The sequence below is a fragment of the Guillardia theta genome (assembly GCF_000315625.1).
Source record: "Guillardia theta CCMP2712 unplaced genomic scaffold GUITHscaffold_11, whole genome shotgun sequence".
Taxonomy (NCBI): Eukaryota; class Cryptophyceae; order Pyrenomonadales; family Geminigeraceae; genus Guillardia; species Guillardia theta.
The window spans coordinates 874,309-898,421 of NW_005434663.1; the positions used below are offsets into that span (position 1 = coordinate 874,309).

General features: G+C 54.9%; 9 protein-coding genes across 9 annotated transcripts; 5 read left to right on the plus strand and 4 right to left on the minus strand.

Moving 5' to 3' along the window:
- Positions 1 to 1,759: 1,759 nt before the first annotated feature.
- GUITHDRAFT_65920 (hypothetical protein) lies at positions 1,760 to 4,103 on the plus strand (the record flags this gene model as incomplete). The annotated part of the gene is made up of 2 exons (XM_005838546.1): positions 1,760 to 2,232; positions 3,641 to 4,103. Coding segments are annotated over 2 exons (936 nt in total), but the record flags the coding sequence as incomplete, so codon positions are not given.
- A 243-nt stretch (positions 4,104 to 4,346) lies between these two features.
- Positions 4,347 to 5,505, minus strand: GUITHDRAFT_134518 (hypothetical protein; the record flags this gene model as incomplete). The annotated part of the gene is made up of 5 exons (XM_005838547.1): positions 4,347 to 4,587; positions 4,807 to 4,865; positions 4,899 to 5,089; positions 5,159 to 5,202; positions 5,432 to 5,505. The coding sequence occupies 5 exons, from the start codon at positions 5,503 to 5,505 to the stop codon at positions 4,347 to 4,349; spliced, it is 609 nt and encodes a 202-aa protein (XP_005838604.1).
- Positions 5,506 to 6,290: 785 nt separating this feature from the next.
- Positions 6,291 to 9,220, minus strand: GUITHDRAFT_102886 (hypothetical protein; the record flags this gene model as incomplete). Its single annotated transcript, XM_005838548.1, has 5 exons — positions 6,291 to 6,329; positions 6,546 to 6,912; positions 6,968 to 7,170; positions 7,520 to 7,635; positions 7,687 to 9,220. 5 exons carry the CDS (start codon positions 9,218 to 9,220, stop codon positions 6,291 to 6,293), a joined length of 2,259 nt encoding a protein of 752 aa, XP_005838605.1.
- Positions 9,221 to 10,032: 812 nt separating this feature from the next.
- Positions 10,033 to 12,123, plus strand: GUITHDRAFT_102887 (hypothetical protein; the record flags this gene model as incomplete). The annotated part of the gene is made up of 1 exon (XM_005838549.1): positions 10,033 to 12,123. One exon carries the CDS (start codon positions 10,033 to 10,035, stop codon positions 12,121 to 12,123), a length of 2,091 nt encoding a protein of 696 aa, XP_005838606.1.
- Positions 12,124 to 12,486: 363 nt separating this feature from the next.
- Positions 12,487 to 12,765, minus strand: GUITHDRAFT_50378 (hypothetical protein; the record flags this gene model as incomplete). The annotated part of the gene is made up of 1 exon (XM_005838550.1): positions 12,487 to 12,765. A coding segment is annotated over one exon (279 nt), but the record flags the coding sequence as incomplete, so codon positions are not given.
- Positions 12,766 to 12,818: 53 nt separating this feature from the next.
- On the plus strand, positions 12,819 to 13,871 carry GUITHDRAFT_134519 (hypothetical protein; the record flags this gene model as incomplete). The annotated part of the gene is made up of 1 exon (XM_005838551.1): positions 12,819 to 13,871. One exon carries the CDS (start codon positions 12,819 to 12,821, stop codon positions 13,869 to 13,871), a length of 1,053 nt encoding a protein of 350 aa, XP_005838608.1.
- Positions 13,872 to 14,240: 369 nt separating this feature from the next.
- Positions 14,241 to 15,095, plus strand: GUITHDRAFT_134520 (hypothetical protein; the record flags this gene model as incomplete). The annotated part of the gene is made up of 1 exon (XM_005838552.1): positions 14,241 to 15,095. One exon carries the CDS (start codon positions 14,241 to 14,243, stop codon positions 15,093 to 15,095), a length of 855 nt encoding a protein of 284 aa, XP_005838609.1.
- Positions 15,096 to 15,578: 483 nt separating this feature from the next.
- On the minus strand, positions 15,579 to 18,670 carry GUITHDRAFT_134521 (hypothetical protein; the record flags this gene model as incomplete). The annotated part of the gene is made up of 10 exons (XM_005838553.1): positions 15,579 to 15,668; positions 15,901 to 16,263; positions 16,439 to 16,582; positions 16,630 to 16,699; positions 16,750 to 16,780; positions 16,908 to 16,944; positions 16,992 to 17,027; positions 17,073 to 18,147; positions 18,223 to 18,280; positions 18,598 to 18,670. 10 exons carry the CDS (start codon positions 18,668 to 18,670, stop codon positions 15,579 to 15,581), a joined length of 1,977 nt encoding a protein of 658 aa, XP_005838610.1.
- Positions 18,671 to 21,357: 2,687 nt separating this feature from the next.
- GUITHDRAFT_134522 (hypothetical protein) lies at positions 21,358 to 23,842 on the plus strand (the record flags this gene model as incomplete). Its single annotated transcript, XM_005838554.1, has 2 exons — positions 21,358 to 23,694; positions 23,771 to 23,842. 2 exons carry the CDS (start codon positions 21,358 to 21,360, stop codon positions 23,840 to 23,842), a joined length of 2,409 nt encoding a protein of 802 aa, XP_005838611.1.
- Positions 23,843 to 24,113: the final 271 nt, after the last annotated feature.

Here is a 24,113-nt window from a genome sequence, read left to right on the forward strand (position 1 = left end):
CCTCCTCTACCACCTCCTCCTCCTCCTCCTCCTCCACCACCACCACCTCCTCCTCTCCCTCCTCCTCGTCCTCCTCCTTTCACTTTCCTCCCATCATTGCATTGACTAACCCTCAAGTGCTCTTACTGTCTTCTCCTCTCCTCGCGCGGCTCATGACTGACCTCAAGCAGGAAGCGTCCGGTCGGAGGTCTCAGCACGGCGATCAACCGGAGCCCCCAGCCTACCCGAGAGATCTGATTCCCGATTACGCGGTAAAAGCGCTGCAAACCATGGCGAGGTTCTCAAGTTAAGTTGGCAGAGTCACACCGATCCGAGCGTGAAGGCGAAGAGGCGAAGCAGGATGCCGGTGAGTGTGGGGAAGGGTTCCTGCCAGTCATGACGGGTAACTCCCTCTACCTTGTCAGAGCGGTTCAGCATGAATGTAGCTGGCTTGACCCTCGCAGCGCGAGGAGCAGATCGTCACGAAAGGCGGTCTCGTATCAGACCGTGACATGCAATCCAACAGCAGGCGGCTATCTGATGGCAACGTGTGCAGGAGGGAGATGACGACGAGGTCTCGGCGGGAGCCATCAGCAGCCGCAGGAAGCTTGAAGGAGGTGAAGGCCTCTCGCCTCTGAACCTGCTCCCCCCTCACCCCATTCCCTGTCAGAGGCCTCTGCCTTCAGCTCGCGTAGTCGAACCTCCAAGAAGAGTGCCGCCATGACGACACCTCGCACGCCAGTGGGTCCAGGAGAGGATGCGGAGCTGAGGGATTGAAGCTTCCCTTGTCAGAAAGATGCCAACAGCGAGGTTACGTTTGGAATGACGGCTTGCGGCGCTTGTCATACCCTCCTGGTCACCAAACACAGCGATTACAACCTCCTGCTCGCCTGCGGGAACAACAGGTTGCTGCCTTCAACTCATACGACCCTCACACACTTGGCGCAGGAATGGACAACTCGGGGTTTATGATAGGCAGGAGAACAGAAGGCTTCTCAATTGCGATGAATGCTTCATTCTGTAGGTTGCATGATCTCTGAAGCTGCTTGCTTGACGCTCTTGCTCAGGCAAGCTCTCTTCGAATGCAAGGCATGCCCGATGGTATAGTGAGAACAGCTTCGGAAACTGTGGTGGTGATGGTTACTCGCAGGTGCTGGAGCAGGACTACAAGCGAAGAAGGCGATATTGCGAGTCCTGCAAGCGGAACATACACAAGAGGAAGAAGAACAAACTGCATGAAATCCTTGAAATCCCGGTATCCTTCCATCATCTCTCGGGCTTCAGTAATTCGGACTGTGGGGGGCCAGAGGCCAGACAACAGGAAGTACGTGCTGACCCCTACCCCCGTGAAGGCCTACGAGAAGGATATCCTCGACACGCTTCAAGGTCCCAAGAGGATGACCAGCGGTGATCTGATGTTTCCCAAGGTCCTCCGCCAGAAGAAGATGAAGAAGAACTCGAGGAGGAGCGGCAGATTGCGATGGTTGGAGACCTCAATCATGTGAGTTGTTAACCAGTTGTGTCGTTGAGGACTGAGCTTGCAAGCACTCAGGTCTTCTCTGTCTCTTGCGGCGAATTGCATTCAGCAGCTGTCGTTAAGAATGTCTACGAGAGCGATGGATTTGTGTACACGTGGGGCTGTGGAGGGGGAGGCAGGCTGGGCAATCATGGTAGCCACAACCCTGACTACACAGACAAGTTCGAAGCTCATATCGTGCATGCAAGAGAGTACGAGGAAGAGTCGGGGGAGGTTCAACTCGTGCCTTTCCTTGCCAAGGAAGTCTCGTGCGGCGGTCAGCATACCTGCGCTCTCAACTCGTCTGGAGAGCTGTTCTCCTGGGGAAACAACCGATACGGACAGCTCGGGAGATCAGTTTCCGAGGGGTCTGAAGTCATGAGAGATTGCTTTCCGATGCCAGTGGAGATGCCTAAGGGAGTGTCTGTCACCATGATAGCTTGCGGCGACTTGCACTGCGTCTGCATCGCCGACATTGTTTCTCAGGATCGTTCGGGGCTCTTCAGCTGGGGCTGCGGTGACAATGGCAGACTCGGCTACCCAGCAGGGGCCCACCAGCCGACCCCTCGACTCATCGAGTTTGACTTGCACGAAGATTTCGTTGGCGTCTCTTGCGGTTCAAGTCACAGCGCCGCCATCACCTCCAAGGGCCATCTCTACACGTGGGGGAGCAACGAGTCCGGTCAGTGCGGGCCCTTCAAGCTGCCGGCCTTGCAAGACTTGAAGGAGAGCCAAGTGTCGCCCCTCCCGCCCGACATCTGGAAGCCAAACCTCGTGTTGCTCGAGGACGAAACGAGCCCAGCAGAAAGACCTGCAAAAGAAGCAACGCCCACCAATACCACCAAGAAAGAGAAACGACCAGGCCTTGACAAGAGCGTAGAATTGACGCAGCAAACCCAAGAGGTGATTGCAGGAGAGAAGTCTGTTAGAAGTGCAGGAACGTCAAGGCATAAGCATGATTCGCATGTCTCTGAGAGCAAGCAGAGCCTTGCCTTGCAAGTGGCATGCGGAGAGAATCATACTCTCGTCTTGGTTCACTCCAAGCTTTGGATTCTTGGGTCAGGCCTTGATCGTCGCCGTCGTCTTGATAACATGGAAATAGAGAAGATCAGCAAGAAGAAAGAGATTGTATCATGATCTTTCAGGTTTCATAGTTGACCTCTTGTCTAGGTCAAGCTAAATGAAATCTTTCTCCCACGGAAGCTTCAGTTTGCGTTCACAGACACGGCAGAAGTATCAGTCCGAGATGCGTCGGAAGAAGAGGAGGAATTCGGTTAGACGATCGACCTCGAGGACGCTCCTTGACTCGCTGACCTTTCACTAGACCCGGGAGACGCAGTGCGATACACCAAGACAGTCGTCGAGAAGTTCAACCCAGACGACCCGGCTGCTCCGCCTGAGATCGAGGAGCACCACTGCTTCACCTTCACCTACTCAGGAGACTTAGAGATCAAACCTGGATCTGTGCTCGCTTTCACGGGTCCCTGTGCTCCCCAAGGGCTGATGGTAGAGTCAGTTACGGAAGGCCCCTGGTTCACAGTGCTCGGGAAGACGAACCGAAGCCATGGCGATCAGCACCAGAGCTCCGACGATGACTGGCACAAGTGGATGGGTCCTAACACTAAGCCTTTCTATGTCTATGTGAGTTGCCCACTATCTTGTGACTGGCTGTCACTGATTGTTTGGCGCGCAGAAAGTTCAGCTGAGAACGTCCAAGGGAAGTTTCACGGAATACGACCGGCTGTACAGGAACAGCAAGATCACAAACATGTTCTTCTGGAAGGTTCCAGATGAGCTGAACGTTGAGACAGACAAAAGTACTCCCATCGTCTACATCCTCGGATCCACCATGCAAGACGACGAACTGCAAGCGGGCGATAAGCTGAGCGGCAAGAAGTCTGGTGCGGAAGCGCTGGTGATCACTGGCATGGAGCTGCAACTGGATCCCAAGAGAAATCCTCTGGTTCGCTGGTACCACAGCAAAGACGACTACCACACCCACCACAAGTTCACCATCGAGGTGGACGATGACAACCTCAACGTTCGCCATCCGACCTTCGCTCACTTCATCTCTTGGATGAATGAGCATGTCAAAACGGAGAACTCCAAGAACATGCTGATCTGCCTGAGGAAGAGCATGCCGAGCATCACCTCCATCTCCAGCAGAGGTTTCCATGCCTGCGCTCTCACTGACGACGACAAGTTGCTTATCTGGGGCAAAGGCGTCTCGGGGAGACTCGGGCTCGGGAACGAAGTGGACCAGTACGTTCCCATCATCATCGAGTTCGATGGGGGGAGCGTCCCGGTGAAGGAGCTGAGCATCAAGGATGAGGGGATAGTGGTGGAGGCTGTTTTCACCGAGGTGCCCGACGGGCTCAAGGTTGGAGACAGGCTCAAGGAAGTGAGCTACCGCACGATAGGACCCGAGTACTCCATCGCCATGGTGAAAGAGCTCTTCAACGGGCCCATCGACAGCGTGTGCCGCATCGTCATCGAGAGGATGGTCAAGGATGAAGATGATCTGCTCGGGGAGGAGGAGCAGCTGAAGGAGCTTGTAAAGTATGTGAGACGGGTTGACTGGAGGGAGATCATTACAGAGGGTGGCTGAGAGGAGTAGGGAGGCAACGATCGTGTCAGGGGGGCGACGTGTTGAGCTGTAGATATGTGAGATAGTACTCTTAAGATACAAGGAACAATAAATGAACAAGAATGTCAAGATTTCTCGCATATTATTGACAACTGCACGTCACAAGACTGCTAGACTGTGTACTGGAGCAACTGTCAAACGAGGCATGAAATCGTCCACGCTAACGTTACACATCTGAGATCTCCTTCTCCAATCAATACTACTCTACAAATCATCATCTATCCTCGAGATCCTCGAGCTCAGCTTCCTTTGGTTCGCCTTCAACAGTTCCATCCAAGACTTAAACTGAGAGATGTCTGCCCCATACTCGAACGCTCGCGATAGATCCTCTCGCATCTTCGACAGCTCGGTGACAAGGTCCGCATCTTCATCTTGCTGCACAAGACCAGACAGCTGTGACACGAGATCGTACTGCCGCTCCAGCGCATTCTTCAACGTGTTCAAACTGCACAGGTATGAGACACTCACAAAAGGCAAAATACCAAGGTGTGCCAAGGATGCACATGCAGAACACTACACGCAGCAGAATGAATATTGGCAGGACATGCAGCAGAACGGTGGTGTTGGCAGGAAATATGAGGAGACAATAGGAATACAGCATGAGAGAAACAATCGTCTGTGGGATCAATGAGGACACAATGATCTGCTGCAACTGAAAACTTACAAACTCGTCAAGGTGGTTCCTTGAGGAGCGCCTTCAAGGTTCAGATATTCGTTCAGATCCTGCTGAGATATGAAATCGGACTCATTGCTTACGAGTCGACTGTCTTCATCATCTTCCACTGGACTCGCAGCATTCTTATTGGCGCCGACATTAAAGCTCCAAGAAAAAGTTGAGAAAAATTCAGGGATTGCCTTGAGACCACTCTGCATACAGTCCGAGATCTTTGCAACATTGAGGCAAGAGCTCGTTTCTGATGTAGTCTGTCTCAAACTCTTCCAGATTCCTGTCAATAGCAGGAGTTAGAACATCGTCGATTCCTGGGAATCCACTGGAAACAACTCCCGTTTCCCACCTCTAAGTTTAGGCGTGTCAGGGCAGATGCTCAGGGGTAGGCAGCTGAAGGGGATTTCGACAGTCAGTGAAATAAAATTCCCAATGTTCGAAATGTATCGTTTGAGATATGGAGCAGAAAATGAGCAAACTGAGCGCTGAAATAGTTTGATCTGGCCTACAACATCAACTGCTGAGAACACACATGTCTTGTATACGAATATCTCTTGCAGCAGATGACGAACAGAGACTATCAACTTGCAGAGAAGCCGACTATCACAGTCAATCAACTCACCTTGAATATGACAATGAAGGAAGGAGGAAGAGGAGGAAGAGGAGACAGAAGGCAGGTAGGCGCGCGCCGAGCATGGCGATCGGAGGGACACAAATGTGAAGAATGGGGATGTCTGGTTTCAAGGGGGTGGTCTCAGAAGGGGGGGGGGGGTTATGAAGAAAGGTAGGTACGTGATGAAATTAGTCTAAGTGGGGGTCATTTTTCCTGATTCATCAATGTACGGGGCGGGGGTACTATTGCTACAAAATCCAATCACGGGGGTGGTACTGTGAGATGTATTGCGACAGCTAGTAGAAATGGGGGGTAGGGGAATAAGATAGAAGCGGGGGTGGGGTGATACCGGGGGTGGGAGTGCTCCTGGTCGGGCAACCGAGAACTACCCCCTTCTTCAGACTTGATGAAAGTAGACTACCAGGGTAGGGTAGTAACATCATTTGGTGGGGGTAGGTGGTAACCTGAGGATGATCTGGGGGTGTGAACAATGCAGGGGTGTCACAAGACGAACCGATGCGTTGCTTTACATGTGGGTGGGTGATAACAGGGCAAGAAGGGGGTGATGACATGAAGTACATGGTGGGGTAGTGGATGATGGGGGTGCTTTGTTGTGTAGGACGCAAATGTTACAGGGTGGTGGGGTAGAACAATGAGGGGTACAGTATGGTATCAGGGGGGTACTTGTATGAAGCAAAGGTAACATTTCATGGGGTAGCGAACGGTCACTCTGTTCAATACCAGGGGGTAGGGTGGTGGTATAAGGTGAGGGGTAGGAATGCCGCAACTCTTCATTTGAACTGAGGGACAGCTCTGTAGTAAATACTCTGAGAGTCTGGCCCGGACAACTTTCAGCCGGGGCCCACCATCAGTTATCATAACTAGTAACTTGGCAATCTGATAGCACCTGCGTTGATGTCGTGAAGACAAACGGTCTAAAGTTAGTGAGTCTACAAGTTTGTACGGTCGGATCGTAAACTTGATTGAGAAGGCCAACCAAAATACGATGACCTTGGAACTGAAGCCATTCCATAAGTGCCAAAGCACACGCGGCGGCAGCTCCTCCCTTCCTTCTCCTACTCAACTGAGGCCGTCCCTTCTCCCTCCCCTTAGGCTCCTTTACCTGCTGGCTCCCCGCCAAGATCATCTGGTTGTACCTGTCGTAGTGCACCTTGCGGTTCAAGCTGATCACCTTCCGCACCCTCCTCGCGTTCCTCACAACTCGCTCGTACACGTTCCTCACAAACGGCGACTGCGGCACATCCGACTCGGCCTTGCTCCCGTCCGCTGACACCAGCCGCAGCCATCGCTCCTCCATCGGCCCGTAGCTCTTCTCCAAGACCATCGCAGGCACCTCAAGAAGCCTCTCCAGCATCTCCCTCGAGTACGCTGACGGCTGGCTGGGCGACAGGCAAGAGGCGATGAGCTCCTTCTCTGCCGCTGACAGCTCGGCCTCGAAGCTCGACGTCGCTGCCTTGACGCGCTCCTCCCTGTCGACATGTCAGAACACATATTAGAAGTAAATTTTCAGATACATCAACATACCTATCATCATCGATGGGACAGTTTTCGATGGTGCGCTGATTCTTAGGAATGCTGCCCGTCTGTGAACCAGTTGTAGCCTTGTTCTGTGGAGTAGCGGGTGTGATGTGCGTTGTATCAACTTTCGATTTAATCTCGACGACTGCCTTCTCCATGAAGAAAGAACTCAATGTGATTTTCTGCTTCTCGAGCTCTTTCAACGCAACCTTACACAACGAAAACAAAACCGTAGCATGAGCGCACACATATGTCATAACGATTGGCATAGCTTCCTCCTGGTTATGGATGATAACATCCTTGGGTATGTAATTGCAAAATCCTTCTTGGCGAGGCAACCTTCAAAAAGAAAGCACGATGCTTATGGCTGTTCTCTCGAACAAAACAGTTCCTCATCCAATTGGGATCGAGCTTCTGAGCTCCAATGAGGTATTCAATGTCTTGGAAATTGACAGCTATCTCCTCGTCTCTTCAATGGTGCGAACGTTGGTCTTCCTTTTCCTTGGCTCAAAGAGCATCTTCATCAATGCTGCTCAAAGCACTGAGAATCTCATTTACCTTCACGATGCTCATGTCCAAAACTTGAGTGATGACATTCTTGAACTGAATAGTGCTTTCCCTGTGAGCTTTTGCCTTGGCAATACATGATTTCACTCGGGAGCTGGCAGAATCAACTGTTATAAGCCCAAGACCAAGAGATAACTGTAAGAAATCCTCGTCTTCACCATTGGTAACTAATGCTCTGTAACGTCGTTTACCTGTCGGTTGATCCAGGTTGAACGACATCCTGGGAATGTTTGGCGCCAGCTGCTCGTTGGTCATCCGGCCGGGCAGCGAAGACAGCCCGGACGCATTCGTCGAGGACGGTAGCTCTGCTGGCCTTGAGCTGCTCCCGGCCCCTTGCGAGGAGGACGATGCTGCCTCCTCCGACGGCTCCGCGTCGACCGCAGTGAAGCCTTGCTGCCTTAGCGCCTCGTCGAAGCTCTCCAGCACCTGGGCTCCTGCGATCTGTAGCAACTTGGCTCGGAGCTTCGCCTTCTGCGCTCGGAACTCCTCCTTCATAGGCTCGGTGAGCTTGAAGGCGGGATCCAGTAGCGGCTCGTGCTCGTCGAGCTTGAAGGTGGGATCCAGTAGCAGCTCGTGCGCCAGCTGCTCGTTGGTCATCCGGCCGGGCAGCGAAGACAGCCCGGACGCATTCGTCGAGGACGGTAGCTCTGCTGGCCTTGAGCTGCTCCCGGCCCCTTGCGAGGAGGACGATGCTGCCTCCTCCGACGGCTCCGCGTCGACCGCAGTGAAGCCTTGCTGCCTTAGCGCCTCGTCGAAGCTCTCCAGCACCTGGGCTCCTGCGATCTGTAGCAACTTGGCTCGGAGCTTCGCCTTCTGCGCTCGGAACTCCTCCTTCATAGACATGTACTCCTGGGCGTAAGGGCTGAGGTGTGACTCCGCGCGGTAGAGGGCGAGAAGCGCATGCTTGATGCGCTCGGTGAGCTTGAAGGCGGGATCCAGCAGCAGCTCATGTGCCAGCTGCTCGTTGGTCATCCGGCCGGGCAGCGAAGACAGCCCGGACGCATTCGTCGAGGACGGTAGCTCTGCTGGCCTCGAGCTGCTCCCGGCCCCTTGCGAGGAGGACGATGCTGCCTCCTCCGACGGCTCCGCGTCGACCGCAGTGAAGCCTTGCTGTCTCAGCGCCTCGTCGAAGCTCTCCAGCACCTGGGCTCCTGCGATCTGTAGCAACTTGGCTCGGAGCTTCGCCTTCTGCGCTCGGAACTCCTCCTTCATAGACATGTACTCCTGGGCGTCAGGGCGGAGGTGTGACTCCGCGCGGTAGAGGGCGAGAAGCGCATGCTTGATGCGCTCGGTAAGCTTGTACTCGTCCGGGACTTTCCAGTCCTTGAAGCGAGCGAGGTAGACGTTGAGCTGCTTGAGGAAGGGCCTCCACGAGCTCCAATCATGCTGTGTGAGAGGCTGAGCGCGAGAGCTCTCAATGCTCGAGCAGATGTGCCTCAAGGTAGTGACGAGGTCGGCGGCGGCATGCTGCACTTGTTTCTCGAGGTGGCCGATGCTCTCGAAGCAGCTGCCGGGTCGGTTGACGACGAGGAAGGCGGCCATGAGGACTCGGACGTTGAACTGCTCTACCGTCTCGTCCTTGTCCAGTCGGAGGCCTCGCCGGACGACAGCGCGCTTGATGAGGAAGATGACGCTGGTGACGAGGCGCTTGAAGTCTCGGATGACCCACTTCTTCTGGGAGCGAGCTGTCATGTCAGGGAAGCGAGCCTCTGCGGGCCACTCAGCAATCAAGGACGATCTGGCGAGTCTTGCGAGGAGGCTGGGGAGGGAGAATCGGAAGGCGGGGCCTCGGAGGAAGCGAGCGATGCAAGCAGAAGCTGAAACGGCCGCACAAGAGGGCCGGAGGGAGAGGGAGCCAAGCTGGACGGGGGGATGCTGAGGTATGCTGGGAAGGGAGGACATTGGGACAATGTTTGGATGGCAAGGGACAGGGCAGGAGGAGGGTGAGGAGATGCCCTACCCCACCCATGAGCTGAAATCAGACCCCTCCATTTTACTTGGTTTATCTTGTATTGAAGGACCCGTACAATTTGTACCCCCACCCCCCTTTTCCTAGCTCTGTCGAGCCTGCCTCAGGGCATACTCAAAGCTATGCCTAGTTCCCAGCTATCAGGAACGTTCCCTCCCTTCCTCCCTCTCACACGCCGCTCCTCCTCCCACTCGCTTCCCTCCCTCTCACACGCCACTCCTCCTCCCACTTGCTTCCCTCCCTCTTACACGCCACTCCTCCTCCCACTTGCTTCCCTCCCTCTGCACTGTCGTGCCAAACATTGTCACCTCCAAACATTGTCCCAATGTCCTCCCTTCCCAGCATACCTCAGCATCCCCCCGTCCAGCTTGGCTCCCTCTCCCTCCGGCCCTCTTGTGCGGCCGTTTCAGCTTCTGCTTGCATCGCTCGCTTCCTCCGAGGCCCCGCCTTCCGATTCTCCCTCCCCAGCCTCCTCGCAAGACTCGCCAGATCGTCCTTGATCGCCGAGTGGCCCGCAGAGGCTCGCTTCTCTGACATGACAGCTCGCTCCCAGAAGAAGTGGGTCATCCGAGACTTCAAGCGCCTCGTCACCAGCGTCATCTTCCTCATCAAGCGCGCTGTCGTCCGGCGAGGCCTCCGACTGGACAAGGACGAGACGGTAGAGCAGTTCAACGTCCGAGTCCTCATGGCTGCCTTCCTCGTCGTCAACCGACCCGGCAGCTGCTTCGAGAGCATCGGCCACCTCGAGAAACAAGTGCAGCATGCCGCCGCCGACCTCGTCACTACCTTGAGGCACATCTGCTCGAGCATTGAGAGCTCTCGCGCTCAGCCTCTGACGCAGCATGATTGGAGCTCGTGGAGGCCCTTCCTCAAGCAGCTCAACGTCTACCTCGCTCGCTTCAAGGACTGGAAAGTCCCGGACGAGTACAAGCTTACCGAGCGCATCAAGCATGCGCTTCTCGCCCTCTACCGCGCGGAGTCACACCTCCGCCCTGACGCCCAGGAGTACATGCCTATGAAGGAGGAGTTCCGAGCGCAGAAGGCGAAGCTCCGAGCCAAGTTGCTACAGATCGCAGGAGCCCAGGTGCTGGAGAGCTTCGACGAGGCGCTGAGACAGCAAGGCTTCACTGCGGTCGACGCGGAGCCGTCGGAGGAGGCAGCATCGTCCTCCTCGCAAGGGGCCGGGAGCAGCTCAAGGCCAGCAGAGCTACCGTCCTCGACGAATGCGTCCGGGCTGTCTTCGCTGCCCGGCCGGATGACCAACGAGCAGCTGGCGCATGAGCTGCTGCTGGATCCCGCCTTCAAGCTCGACGAGCAGGGGGCAGGCTACCTCGACAACCCCGTGCTGTCCAAGGTGAGGGAGAGCTTCAAGGTGGCTTTCTGGGACAGCCTGGTAGACGACCTGAGGCTCATCCCCCCCAGCTACGTGCGAGTGCTCAAGGTGGTAGGGGAGGTGAGGGACGGGATGATCGACCTATCGCCTATCCGGAGCAAGGAGCTCAAGGAGAAGATCGACACGGCCTACTGGCAAGAGCAGATCGAGTCAGGGGCGCTGGACTGGTCGTCGTGTGTGTCGTTGATCGAGGGGATGCTGGGGATCGCGATGGAGATGCAGGAGCCCTCGCGGAAGCAGGAGACGCAGGCAGGCTGGAAGGCTCTCGAGGAGGAGCTCCGAGCTGGCACGCCGGAGGACCAGCCGACGCTGTTCTGCAAGGCGCTGGAGTATGTGCTGGGGCGGGTGAACGTCATGAGAGTAGACGCGGCCAACGCCCGGCTACGGAACATCGCTCACGTCATTCAGAGCCACGGGATCGAGTACGAGCGAGCGCACATGGACAAGAAGATCAAAGCCAACCCAGCCTACCTCCAGCGCACGCCAGAGTGGATCCGGGCGGTGGTAGAGAAGGAGGTAGGGAGGGGCCGGGCAGACCTGTCGAAGCTCGTCCAGGGCGAGGGGGCGGCGTACGAGCAGATCCACACGGCTGCGGTCTTGAGCCTGATCATGGGGAGTGACCCCCTCAAGACCGACGCTTGCCCAGAGACCCTGCAGCTGGACATCAGCAGGCTACGCAAGTACCACGCGGACTTCCACTTCGACGTGCTGGCGGCGTGCATGCTGGCGGTGGCGTCGCAGCGACTGATGGCGACGAAGAAGGACCCGAAGGTGACGGAGCTGCTGGAGCACTTGAAGACGTCGCTCAACAGCTTCGAGGCGTCGCTTGTCGACAAGGAGGAGCGCGTCAAGGCAGCGACGTCGAGCTTCGAGGCCGAGCTGTCAGCGGCAGAGAAGGAGGTCATCGCCTCTTGCCTGTCGCCCAGCCAGCCGTCAGCGTACTCGAGGGAGATGCTGGAGAGGCTTCTTGAGGTGCCTGCGATGGTCTTGGAGAAGAGCTACGGGCCGATGGAGGAGCGATGGCTGCGGCTGGTGTCAGCGGACGGGAGCAAGGTCGAGTCAGATGTGCCGCAGTCGCCGTTTGTGAGGAACGTGTACGAGCGAGTTGTGAGGAACGCGAGGAGGGTGCGGAAGGTGATCAGCTTGAACCGGAAGGTGCACTACGACAGGTACAACCAGATGATCTTGGCGGGGAGCCAGCAGGTAAAGGAGGGGAGGGAGAAGAGACGGTGAGTCGGAGAAGGAAGGGAGGAGCTGCTTGCGTGAGAGGGCGTGTGACTTGAAGGCTTGAAAGAGAGTCAAACTAGATCTCTACTGGTGTTGTAGCCTTTAATCCTAACTAAATGTTTATTTCAAACCTAAACTGGTCCATTATTGGTCCCTCGTGCTGGTAGTGAAGTCTAGTCTAGTCATCCTGATTCGAATTCGAATTCCAGTCTCTTCAACGTCGAAGCGCACTGCTGCAGGTGCAAGATTCTTCGAGTCTCTCACTAGTCTTAGAAGCCCATGGCTTGACCCTCAGTCGCTGCCCTCAGACTGATACTCGTTTCTTTCCGCAACCGCAGAGGAAGAAATAGCACGACAGAAGAGAGGAGCAAGGGAGGAAGTGGAACAAAGAGGGCTGTTGACAGAGAGGGCTGTTGACAGAAAGAGCTGTTGACAGAAAGAGCTGTTGACAGAGAGGGCTGTTGACAGAGAGGGCTGTTGACAGAGAGGGCTGTTGACAGAAAGAGCTGTTGACAGAGAGGGCTGTTGACAGAGAGGGCTGTTGACAGAGAGGGCTGTTGACAGAGAGGGCTGTTGACAGAGAGGGCTGTTGACAGAGAGGGCTGTTGCCAGAGAGGGCTGTTGACAGAAAGAGCTGTTGACAGAGAGGGCTGTTGACAGCTCTACTTCAGAGTTTCTCTCTTTCTGACTCTTATCTCAGCATGTCAGAGTCGACATCTGCAGAGAAGGAGGCGCCGCTTGATGAGCAGGACCGAGTGCCGTGCGGTAGCTGCTATGCTCCTCTCCCAAAATCTTCTTCCAGTCGATGCGGCAAATGCCGCAAACGTCATTACTGCAATCGAGAGTGCCAGGTGGAGGATTGGAAGCTGGGACGGCACAAGACGTGGTGCGGGAAGGCGGGAGAGGTCGGCTATGACTTTCAGGTTGTCGACATTGCTGGCAAAGGCAAGGGAGTCATCGCCTTGCGAGGTTTTGCCAAGGCAGAGCGGGTCATGTACGAGCGAAGGATTTTAAGTTGTAGAACATTGTCGGGTATACGGCCTATCGCGAAATCATTCAAAAAACTTTCAGAGGCCGAGAAGAACGCAATCTTGGATCTCTTTCCTTCAGAGGCAGATCTCTTCAAGAAGTTTTCGACAAATTCGATGTCTTGTGGTGAAGAAGACGAGCTTGGAATGGACTCGGGGTTGTTCGTCACTATGTCAAGACTCAATCATAGTTGCCTTTCTAACACGAATCATTGGTACGAGCCATATCTCAAGAGCAAGGTCCTCTTTGCTTGCAGGGACATCGCTGAAGGAGAAGAGTTGACCATCGCCTACAGCTCCGAGCCCTCAAACAAGCAATACCTTCTCTCACACTACGGCTTCGTCTGCACTTGCGAAGCTTGTTCCAACCCTGAAATCGCAGCAAAAGTGAAAGAAATCAAGAGGCTTGATAACGAAATCTTGATACTCGGGATGCAGATGAATTCGGACATGGCGATTCGCGCAGGAAAGAGGCTGCTCAAGCTGTATGACGAGCTTCACTGGCCAACTCAGAGTTATGTACGCACGTGCTATGACATCTTTCAGGTTGCAATCATGAAGCGAGCTACCCTCAAGGAAGGCTTGCACTACATGCAGTTGGGTCTGGCAATGGAGCAGAAGCAGTATGAAGGTCTCAACGAACCGGAGAGGCTCGGCAGCATCGCCAAATATGCCAGTTACTTGAAACACCCCGAGAGCCACAGGAATTACCTCATCGCGCGCTAAGCCTGAGTACTATCATCACTAGTAGCCTTGAACTTGAAGCACTGCACCGCCGGGCCGGGCCGGCGGCCGGGCGTGACCAGGCCGCTGAGACCGCCGAGTCAGCCGTCACAGACTCAGTGACACGCCGTCTGTCGAGTCACGGGCCAGTGCTGCTGCCTCAGTCATGATAGTATCAGTGAACGAGTGCGAAGGTTGGATAGAAGACTGTCTTTCTATACTACCTTTGGAATGAATGAGGCGGACTTGGGGGAACGGAAGGGAAGGCAGGAAGGACGAAGGGATGATAGGGAAGCGACGAGGCTGTCATGAGAGTGGGTGAAGTGAGAGGAGGGCACGAAGACAAGAGCCGAGGGAGTTGGAACTGCGACCATGGCGAGTGAGGAGGATGAGTTTCAGATCTTCTCGGCTTCTCCCCAACGTTGGCGAGCGGCATCGGACAGCCGAGGAGAGGAGACGCTGCAGGAGGAGGGAAGGGGTCTCTGCCTCTCTGACTTGCAGCGAGAAGCGCATGCAAGCAAGATCGAGAACATCAGGAGGCAGCTAGCCATGTCGCACGTCGCCGTTGTCGGGAAGAAGGTAGGGAGGTCCTCCTCCAGCCGGCCGACTGGCGATGGGATGGTGGATCTCATCAAGAGGAGGAGCGAGGGAGAGGATGAGAGCGAGAGGTCAAGGGCTACGATGACGAGAAGCCTGATGGAGACGAGGCCCTCCAAGTCAGCGGAAGTGATGCGGCACTTGCTGTCAAGCCTGGCAGAGAAGGAGAGGTTGTGGGGCGAGGAGCTGATGCGAGGCAGCAAGCTGGAAGCAGAGAACGCTGAGCTTAGAGCAAAGGTGGAGGCCCTGCAGGAGAAGACGTCGCACTTGCAGCAGCGCATGCAGTCAGATCACGAGTTCTACAACAAGTCGATCGATGAGATGAACGCGAAGGTGGCGAGGAAAGATGAAGAGCTGTTACAGCTCCACTCCCTCAACCTCTCTCTCGTCGACAAGCTTTCCTGGAGCAAGACCAAGATCCGCCAGCTGACGCAGAGGAATCGCCTGCTGCAAAAGTTCTCAGCTGCTGACAGCACTAGGAGGAAGAGGCACGAGCGATCGGTAGGACAGTCAACGGAGGAGGAGAGCTTTGAGGAGAGCGACACGGACATGGCGGAGGACAACGTCGACAGGAGAAGCTACAACAAGAAGCTGCAGGAGTTGTACGCGCTCAAGGCGCTGAGGAGGTGAAGTTGAAACTGTTGAAGAGGAGACGGAAGTGAAGATTGACTTGCGTGGGGATGCAGAGCGATAGAGATGGAGCGGGAGAACCAGCAGACGACGATCTCTGCCGTAAGACTGTGACGGAGAATGTGCTTACCTCGCTGACGTTGCTTGTTGTTTTCTACCTGTTCAGAACAAAGATGCTGCGGGCAAACTGTTCTCAAGCAAGACAGCAGCGAGCCAGCTGTCTCTCTATGAGAGGTTGTTGCAGTCAAGGATGAGAGAGAGCAGGGGCCACAAGCAGAGCCATGAAGATCACCAAGACCCATCGCATGCTCATGGCCCGAAGCTTGAGGGGGAGGAGAGGCAGGCGGAGGAGAGACAAGACGAAGATTGATTCTCTTTTTACATCTGACAAAAAATAATTGCAGTTGAAACGTACTTGCCGCTGCTCTTTCCTCCTGCTCCCGCTGGCTCCCTTCAACCCCTTCCCTCCTCGTTTCCCAGTCCTTAGCTCTTATCTTCAAAGGCACCAGGAATTTTGTCTACGTCCTTCGGCGGACCCAGTTGAGAAGTTTCTCGCAAAACGCTACCCGATACCTAAGGCAGATGTTAAGAGGACACGAAATCAGAAGGGTGGAAAACGAATTTGCAACAAGAAGATGAGTGGGAGGAGGGGAAAGAGAAGAAGAAAGAGTCACCGGGAAAGGCAAGAGCGAGGAGCAAGGGAAGTGGAAGAAGGGAGGAGCGCAGGAAAGAGGGGAGGAGCAAGAGCAATCCAAGATTGTCAGGAGGGATCAAAGAGAGTGAGAGGATGAGAACGCTTCTGCACCTCGGGATTCTTCTTGACGTCTCGTGCTTGCTGCAGCATGTCTGTCTCCCTCTCGCTCTGTCCCTGTGCCTTCGGCCTGCCCCTCTCCACCTGCTCAACCTGTGCTGGGGGCATCGGAGCATCTTGCCTGGCACCTCCCTCCTCCGCTACCCAACCCGAGTAACCCTGTCCTGTCCTACCCGCTGGCTGCGCTGAAGGATCCTTGACCCTCGAGGACGAAAAGTGGGGCTCCGCAGCATGCTCCGGCTGAGCTTCAGGTGGGTTGGGGGCGTGCTGGGGATTGCTCGGAGGAGGATGCGCCATGTTGGGCAGCGGCATCCTCGTCAGACCCTTGGGCTTCGCAAAAACTCCAGCATTGGGGATCTGCGACGAGCAGTCAGACTGCAGGGGGGCGCCAGGTTGGAGACGGGGAGGAGTAGGAGGTCGAGAAATATGGAGGATATGAACGAGGAGGAGATGGAGCGAGAGAGAAAGGGACGGGGAGGGCGAGGAAAGATCAGGATCATGAAGAAATAAGTGATAGAGGAGAAAAAGCTACCATAAAGGTCGGGAGGAGTCTCTTCATAGGCAGCAAAAACTGGTGGGTGGCCGTCCACACGAAGTCGAGGTATCGCCTCTGCGGGAAGTCGTTGCGATCGAAGCCGAGGGGGTTCCACACTCGGATGTGAATGTGAAGAAGCCCCTGAAAGAGAAGCTCAGCGGCTGGGCAACGACAGTCAGGCTCCTCACCTCATACGTCAAGTTGATGAAAAAGATCATCAGCATCGCTAGCATAAAGTCGATCGGGCGCGACGCCATCCTAAAAGGGTCCGGTTAGCGACGACGTGTGGTCGTCTGCTCTCTACGCACCAGGCAACCTTGAGAGCTGATCCCCCAACCGCTGCGATGACAAGCAGATAAACTTTGACGAGCACCGTCATCAAATGGACGTCTGTGAAGCAAAGCTGTCGTCAGACAGGTTCTTGACACCGAAGTGCGAAAGGAGCTGAAGGTTGGATTGAACTTACAGATGTACGGGATTTTGCAGTACAAGTACATGAAAACCTGATGAACAGGTCACCAACCAAGAAAACCAAGAATGCTTGCATTACATCTGCCGCCGCTCCCCTCATCTTAGTGATGTTATCCTGGGACAATCATCATTCTCAACAACATTCTCGTCACCACCTGACCTGCAACTTCCAGAGAGCCTCCGGCCTCGCGCTGTCGATCAAACCCTCGCGTGCGGCTTTCGAGATCAACTCGTCCATCCAGTAGTACACGACGACATAGCGACTGACCAGCGGAGGGTCGAACGACTTGAGGTCCTGACGGATTTTCGTCCGAGGACGCGCAGCAAGCTGCTGAGAGAAAAATTTCCTTCTCCGCGTCAGAGAGTCGGACACTCGGACCGGAGAGGATTCTTGTGCCTTGGAGGGTTCGAATAGAACCAGCTCCTCCCTCGTCAGCCACTGTCGCGGTGGGTTGTAGTTGGTATCCTCGATCAGTTCCGTGAGGTCGTCCTGGTTGTTCGCCTGGCGGTAGATCAAGATGTGCGCCAGGTTGCACCAGCGGATGAGCTGAGCTCGGTACCAGGCAGCCACTCGCTCAGACTCTGCGTCCCACCCTTTGATGTAGATGGAGATCATCATGGAGATGTCGACTGAGCGACCGATCACGATCCCCAGGCAATCTCTCGTCTTCCACCATCTGTCTAGCCCGTTGGCATTGAAAAGCGAGAGCAAGAACCCCAGCAGTCCTCCAACAAGTGATAGAGCAAACGTCTGTGGCTTCAGGATTGGAAGCTTCAGCCTCGGTCCACCTGTCGAGCATGAAATTCCCTGGATCCCCATGGCGTCGATCACAGCCGGCATTGGACCAGCAGCCCAGGCGTACAATCCGGCGACAACAAGGAGCCACAGGAACTGCCAGTAGATGAAGGGGATGCTGAAGACTGTTCCCCGCAAGTTGATCATCCATCCCAGCTTCGACAAGAAGGCTGGATCGTACTCAACTATCTGCCCTTGCCCAGGAACATCGTATCCTATGGAAGATTCGAGCTCCTGGATCTCATCTTCCATCCACCTTGAGACGAAAGAATTCTGCTTGAAAAAATCTTTGAACATGTCTTTGTTCAACGGATTGTCTCTTGTCTCATGCCCCTGCCCTTGGTATTCGTGTTCTGACCTCTTGGCATTGTCAGATTGTTCTTCAGTTCCCTTCTCTGCGCTTCCCGGAGGAGCCGCAGAGGCGACTAGTGGTGATCGCCTGCAGTGTAATCGCAAACTACGTCGATAGAGAGCAGAGGTCGAGAGAGAAAGAGCACCAAAATCTGATCTTGACCTTCCCCCCTTCATCAGCGTACGAATCCTGCAAGGATTTGACAAAATGAACGCGTGGCCTGCAGCAAAAATGCAGCAGTTTAGCAAGCATTTGCTGAGAACGCTCGCTTGCACTGCTGCTACTCTGTAACGACGCCAGGAGCGTCTCAGTTGGCCTTCCAAAATCTTAGACTCCGGGCATTCTGTCTTCATTCTCAAGTCTGCTCACGTCCGACTGAATTCTTTCGCTGTTCAGTTGGACAGAACTCTCCTCAGTCAATCAGCTGAAGTCATCCTTGAAGCTAAGAGAACCAGAGCAATCGATCTATCACATCCTCATTCTCATGCACCACTGAGAAGCTCAAATAGAAGGTTGCTTTCACCACCTTCAACGTACCATCTTGCAAAATAATGCAGGAGAAGGAAAGCTGTTCCAGTAGCCTGCGAGCAGGAAAGTCAGAGGTGACCATCTCGTTGAATTTCAGTCTCCCTTCCGAAAGGACCCCGAGACTCGAGATGCAACATCTAGGCTTCTGCATCCTTTCTAGGACACCCCTCACTGATAGGATTAGACCTTCTACAAGGACGCAAACTTCAATATTTCTACATCAGACGATGATTCTTGTACCAGGGAACTTGCTTAGATCACGCTTCAATTATGTATTCCTGAACCATTCGATTATGGCCATATCCTGGTCCCGTTGATACCTGACAGCCTCCTATCCGTCTACTTTACTACTATCAATCAAACGGGATCTACTACTTGCAAAGCTGTTGCAGACAGGTGAATGCTCAGAGTATCATTTTCAGCATACTAACTATTGGCACAATCATTAGTTTGAAGAGCCGAATCTATCCATGATCCTCGCTCGGACCTTGCTGCTTGTTATTCCTTTCATATTCACCTAACTAGTCCTAACAGGTCGCGTCACGTCTGCTCTTCCACTTCTAACCTAAACCCCTCTACTCTCTCCATCTGCACATTCCCCTTCTTGATCCTTCTTGATCCGTCCCCTGCTGCCTTCCCCCTCCTCGTCCTCCCCCGCCATGTTTCTCGCCCTCCCTTGTATCTCCTCAGTCCACCATGGTGCTCCCGCCTCCACTCCAAACTCAACTCATCCACCCCCCACCCCTGTCTACATCTTTACCCCACCCCTCAGTTGGGACCAAAGTTACCGGTCCTGTACCACACGGAGCAATCATACCGCAAAGTACCCACCCAAATGCACATACACCCCTTGCTTCTACGGATGACCGGTACAGTCTTCTCACATACCCCTCATAGACATCTTATGAACCCTACCCTTGCATACTTGAATCAGCCAAGTCTCTCTCGTTTCGACTGCTTGTACCACCTACACCCCTACAATGTGAAAGAGACCCCACCCATTTCAACTATTACCCCTCATCGCCATTACCCACCTTACCTCTGATTCAGTACCCACCTTCAATCCTTCTCCCTATACAGAGGGGTACCTTTACCACCCTACGCCCTCTTCGGGTATTGACCCCCACCCCCCAATAGAAATTTCTACAAGGAACTTGGGGAATTCATGGGGTACGTTCAAGGGGGGGTGATGACCCTCAACCCAACTTTGGAACATACAAAGGAAGGGTCCTTCATGACCCCTGCTTTTACCACAACTGGACCGGTAGTCCCGTTTACCTCCACCCGCCCACACCTAAAACTACCCGCTGCAACACTGGTACCCCCCAGTATCATTCTTTCTTCTAGTCGCAGGTACCGGTACACCCAGACCCTTCATAATTCCTCCACTCTCGAACACACTTTACTCAAAGTTAAGTTAAAAATCAGTACGAGGACAATCAGGAGAGTCGAGGAGGCTTGACCCTGACACTGTCGCACAGGCCAAACGGCGAGAAGGGAAAAGACAGCGAGAACCACGAACCATACCGATTTTAATAACTCAACTACCGCACTTTGGTCGTACAGAGTGCTTTACTCAATTTGGCAAAGTTTAAGTTAAAAAATCAGTACGAGGGCGTATACTACAATTTGCTGAGTAACTACTTTTCAAAAAAGGCCGGGCTCAGGGCCTCAGCTCAGTCCGTCACTGCCGGAGTCAGACGGTGGCAGGGGGCCTGAACCCGGTTCGGAATGCCCGGGCCCGGCGGCCCTCTGGCCGGGCAGTCACGGCCGGGCGGCCGCGGCGGGCCCGGCGCCCTTGAAGTCCCACGGTCCAGGCCATCGGTCCTCCCGCCGGAGTCCTGGTTCCTACTGCCCGGGCCTCCGATGCTAGGCCCCCGGCCGCGGCGGCCGGGCCCGGCGGCCGGGCCCCTCCCAAGGCAGACGGTGCCACCGCGGCCGTGACGCCGGTGAACTCGGAAGGTCAAGTGCACCAGGTGACCCTACCCCACCCCCACCCCCGGCCTGGGTGAAGGCTCATGTCATACTAGGCTACGGGTGGTTAGGTGGCCGAGCCAGGCCTCTTATAGGATGACAACTTGAGGGGGGTGGGGTCCTCAAAGATTGCTCGCCCCCGGTAGGGTCCTGAGAGTTACCGGGGGCCGGGGGTGGGTAAGGGGGTTCACAAAAAAAGAGTGAAGCATGGGAAGCAAGGGGTCATATCAAAGGTTGGCCGGGCTCCAGGGTCAACCGATGGGGTGGGTACAGTGCGAGGGTGTGGTAAAGGAGGGGGTGGTTCCATAGATTTTGAAGTTTGTGACGTATACGGGGGGTGGTAGGACGATGTATACCCACCCTACCCACCCCATACCCTTGATTTGTATCAGGGGGTCACTTATTGTTTCATAGATCACCACCCGTCCGTTTCACCATGAAAAAGGACCCTCACACCCCCTGGTCGGACCCCTGCCCCTGCCCCTGCCCCACCCCTACATTCCATTGTCTCGACGCCCTTCATGTTTAGTATGGCGGCGGCAAGCGTTTTGCGCGCCTTCCCCTCCCCATCCTCCTTTCTGACCGTCCCATCGCCTTCCTGAAACTTCCTCTCTTGGCCCGACGATTAGCTTGCAGCGGCTCCCTGAACCAGCTTGTCAACTCTCACAAACTGTTGCCTTGTCACTCCTTCACACCATAGCATTTCAGATGATAATTCCGTCATGAAATCTCTGGTGTACTTCGACTTCCCCTCCTTCTCGTTCTTGAACTAGGCTTTCATCCATTCCAGATCGGATGCCCAGGAAAAGACCCAACATTACGACATCCTCGACCAGACTTGGCCAGGAGATATCGGGCGATGGCAGTGTCGAATGCCGACAAGCATCCCGAGCACCAGCGCATTGGCTCCCTCAGGGACTGAAAGCGCTGGATGATGGCAGAGGAATGACAAAGTCTCTGATAGGAACCTGCATCATCCTTGGGCTCCAACACTCCGAATCGATCGTGCCTCAAGCCGCTCACGACGTTTTCATGAAGAGATGGGTGCAGGTGGCGGCTGTCACTAAGGCCCGCTTTGACCTCGAACTCGTTCAGTGGCAACTTGGCATGTTCCTCATCTTCTTTCATATCTGCCTCCTGCAGTCCTTCCTTGCTGCTTTCCTCTGGGACGTAGTCCGGCGCTACAAGAGTCTGAACCAGATGATCTGTATATTGTATGTTGTTGTTGTCACATGTATTGTTTCTGTGCTGCTGCTGAGGGAGAGGCATTGCGTGTCGATCTCGTCTGGGTTGCTACATCAAGGGATCTCGTGCGTTGGTGGCGGAGTTGAGGGAAGGAGCAGCTTTGTCTATCACCTCCTCCTCTTCATCCTTCTCGTCTTCTGGAGAATCTCCGGCCCGATTTCCGGAATCAGCTTCCTAGTTGCAATGATGTTTCTGAAGAAGAGCAGGACTGGCAGTCGAGATGCAGACGAAAGAAGCGCCATGCTGTGGAATGGGATAGTAGACTTTATCTGGAAGGTTTCGATGCTGGACGCCATTTTCATGCCAGTGCTGCTTCGAAACCTCCCCGGGGCCTCGGGAGTTCTTGTGGCTCTGTCGTCCATCATACCTTACTGCACAGGGCTTGCAAGCTTGCAGATGAAGAGGAGGAGCTGCATGGATGGGTTCAATTGGTCGGTGTTGGTGGGCTGCTTGTCGTCTATGATGATGATAATTGTTCTTTCGATCTTCTTCTCTTCGAAAAGCACCATGTTCGCGCTGCACCTTCACTCCTTCGTGATTGTTCCGCTGCTGTATGAGAGCACAAGTCTTGTTCTCTCTGGCCGTGATAGCAAAGAGATGGGCGGGGACAAGGATGGGATGGCAGAGGATGAAGTGATGAAGATTCACATTGCCTATGCCACGTCCGTGAGTCACGTCGAGTATCAGGTGGACGGGAAGAAGGGACTGCTGCACGTGCAGCCCCACCACAGGATTTCTTCCTCTCTCCTCCGCATTGAGAAGTTTCGTGTCAGCGGTCAGCGAGCGCAGGCGGGAAGTATCAGGTTGCGATGCAAGGGTAAGACCTGGAGCAAGTGGAGCAGGCGGTTGAGCTTGGAAGAGGTTGCGGACGTTGAGTTAGTGTGGGAGGGAGCGGCTGATGTGAGACGTGGGTCGAACAATCAAGAGAAGCAGGGGAAGGGTTGTGATGAGGGAGACGGGACGCGCGATGAAAAGTCGGCAGGAGAGCAACAGCAGCAGTTCGAGCTGTCGACCAGCGATGGATCGAAAGACTTTTCGTCGTCCACAGACGAGGCGGCAAGTGAGCAAGAGGAAAGCGAGGTTTCAAACCAGTTGCACCTTCAGCAGATGTCCAGCATACTGGGGGCGCATACAGTGGAGGAGCTTGCGAGTTTCAATGAAAAATTCGCGTCCTCAGATGTCTCTGGAGCACCCACTCGCCCGGTCAGTCACCAGAAGCATGAAGAAGAGGCAGATGATGGCCAAGATCAGAAGGCGGAGCCAGACAAGGGCAAGGAGGTGAAGGCGGAAGATGAGATGGGCGATGAGCAGCAGCAACCAAAAGATGAAGTGGCGACACAAGGGAAGAGCAAGGCAGACGAGAAGCAAGTTGAAGTGGAGCAGGAGGAGAAACAGGACGATGACGATGACGATTACGATAACGAAGAGAAGGCAGACTCTCTGAAGGCGGTGAAGGAGTTCACCTCTCAACTTCTTCTAGGGGAGGACGAGGCTCGCTGGTCCCTGCTCAACAGGAAGGCGGAAAGTGCCCTGCTCGCCAGGCGGGAAGTGGAGGCCCTGAGAGAACCGCGGAGCTCCTTCACGGAGGTCCAGCAGACTCCTTGTCCTCCGGCTCCCGTGCAGGAGAATTGGCTGAACCTCGACCAGGGCCCCGTTGCCCCCTCCATCGCCGCCTCCTTCCTCCATTTCGACCCCAACTTCGGGCGCCCTCCTCTGTTCCACGGGGAAGAGCTCCTGGAGCTGAGCAACAGCTGCTTGCCTGGCGACATCGACGAGGCGTTCATGGCGGAGGATCCCAACATCCTGAGCTTCCTCGCCGAGGCCTCGCCGCAGGAGGAAGGGGGGCGAGGCTTCTTCGCCTCCCTCGAGGATTCGCAGGACCCGCAGGTTGTGAGCGACGAGCCGGATTGGGATATGCCGGATGAGGAGGGAGACCTTGCGCAGCTTGCCATGGCCACAGCAGCTTCTTCTCACCTGTTCGAGCGCGTTCGCGAAGAGGGATCAGGACGAGGAGCAGGAAGGGGGGCAGGCCTAGGGGGTGCGGGTGGAGTAGGTGCGGGTGGAGCGCGGAGAGGGGGGAGAGGAGGGATGGGGAGGGGTAGAGCAGGGAGAGGGAGAGGAGGGAGAGGAGGCCGAGGGCTTGTTGGTAGACAATCTCTCTTAACAAGTAAAGAATAAAAATGTGAAGAACTAAATTACAAGTGGAGTCATAGCAACGGCTCATCTCCTCCTCCTCCTCCTCCTCCTCTCACTTGACCTTGACCCTAGAGCTGTCCGCACTCTTCGGGCTAGGACGGATCGAGCAA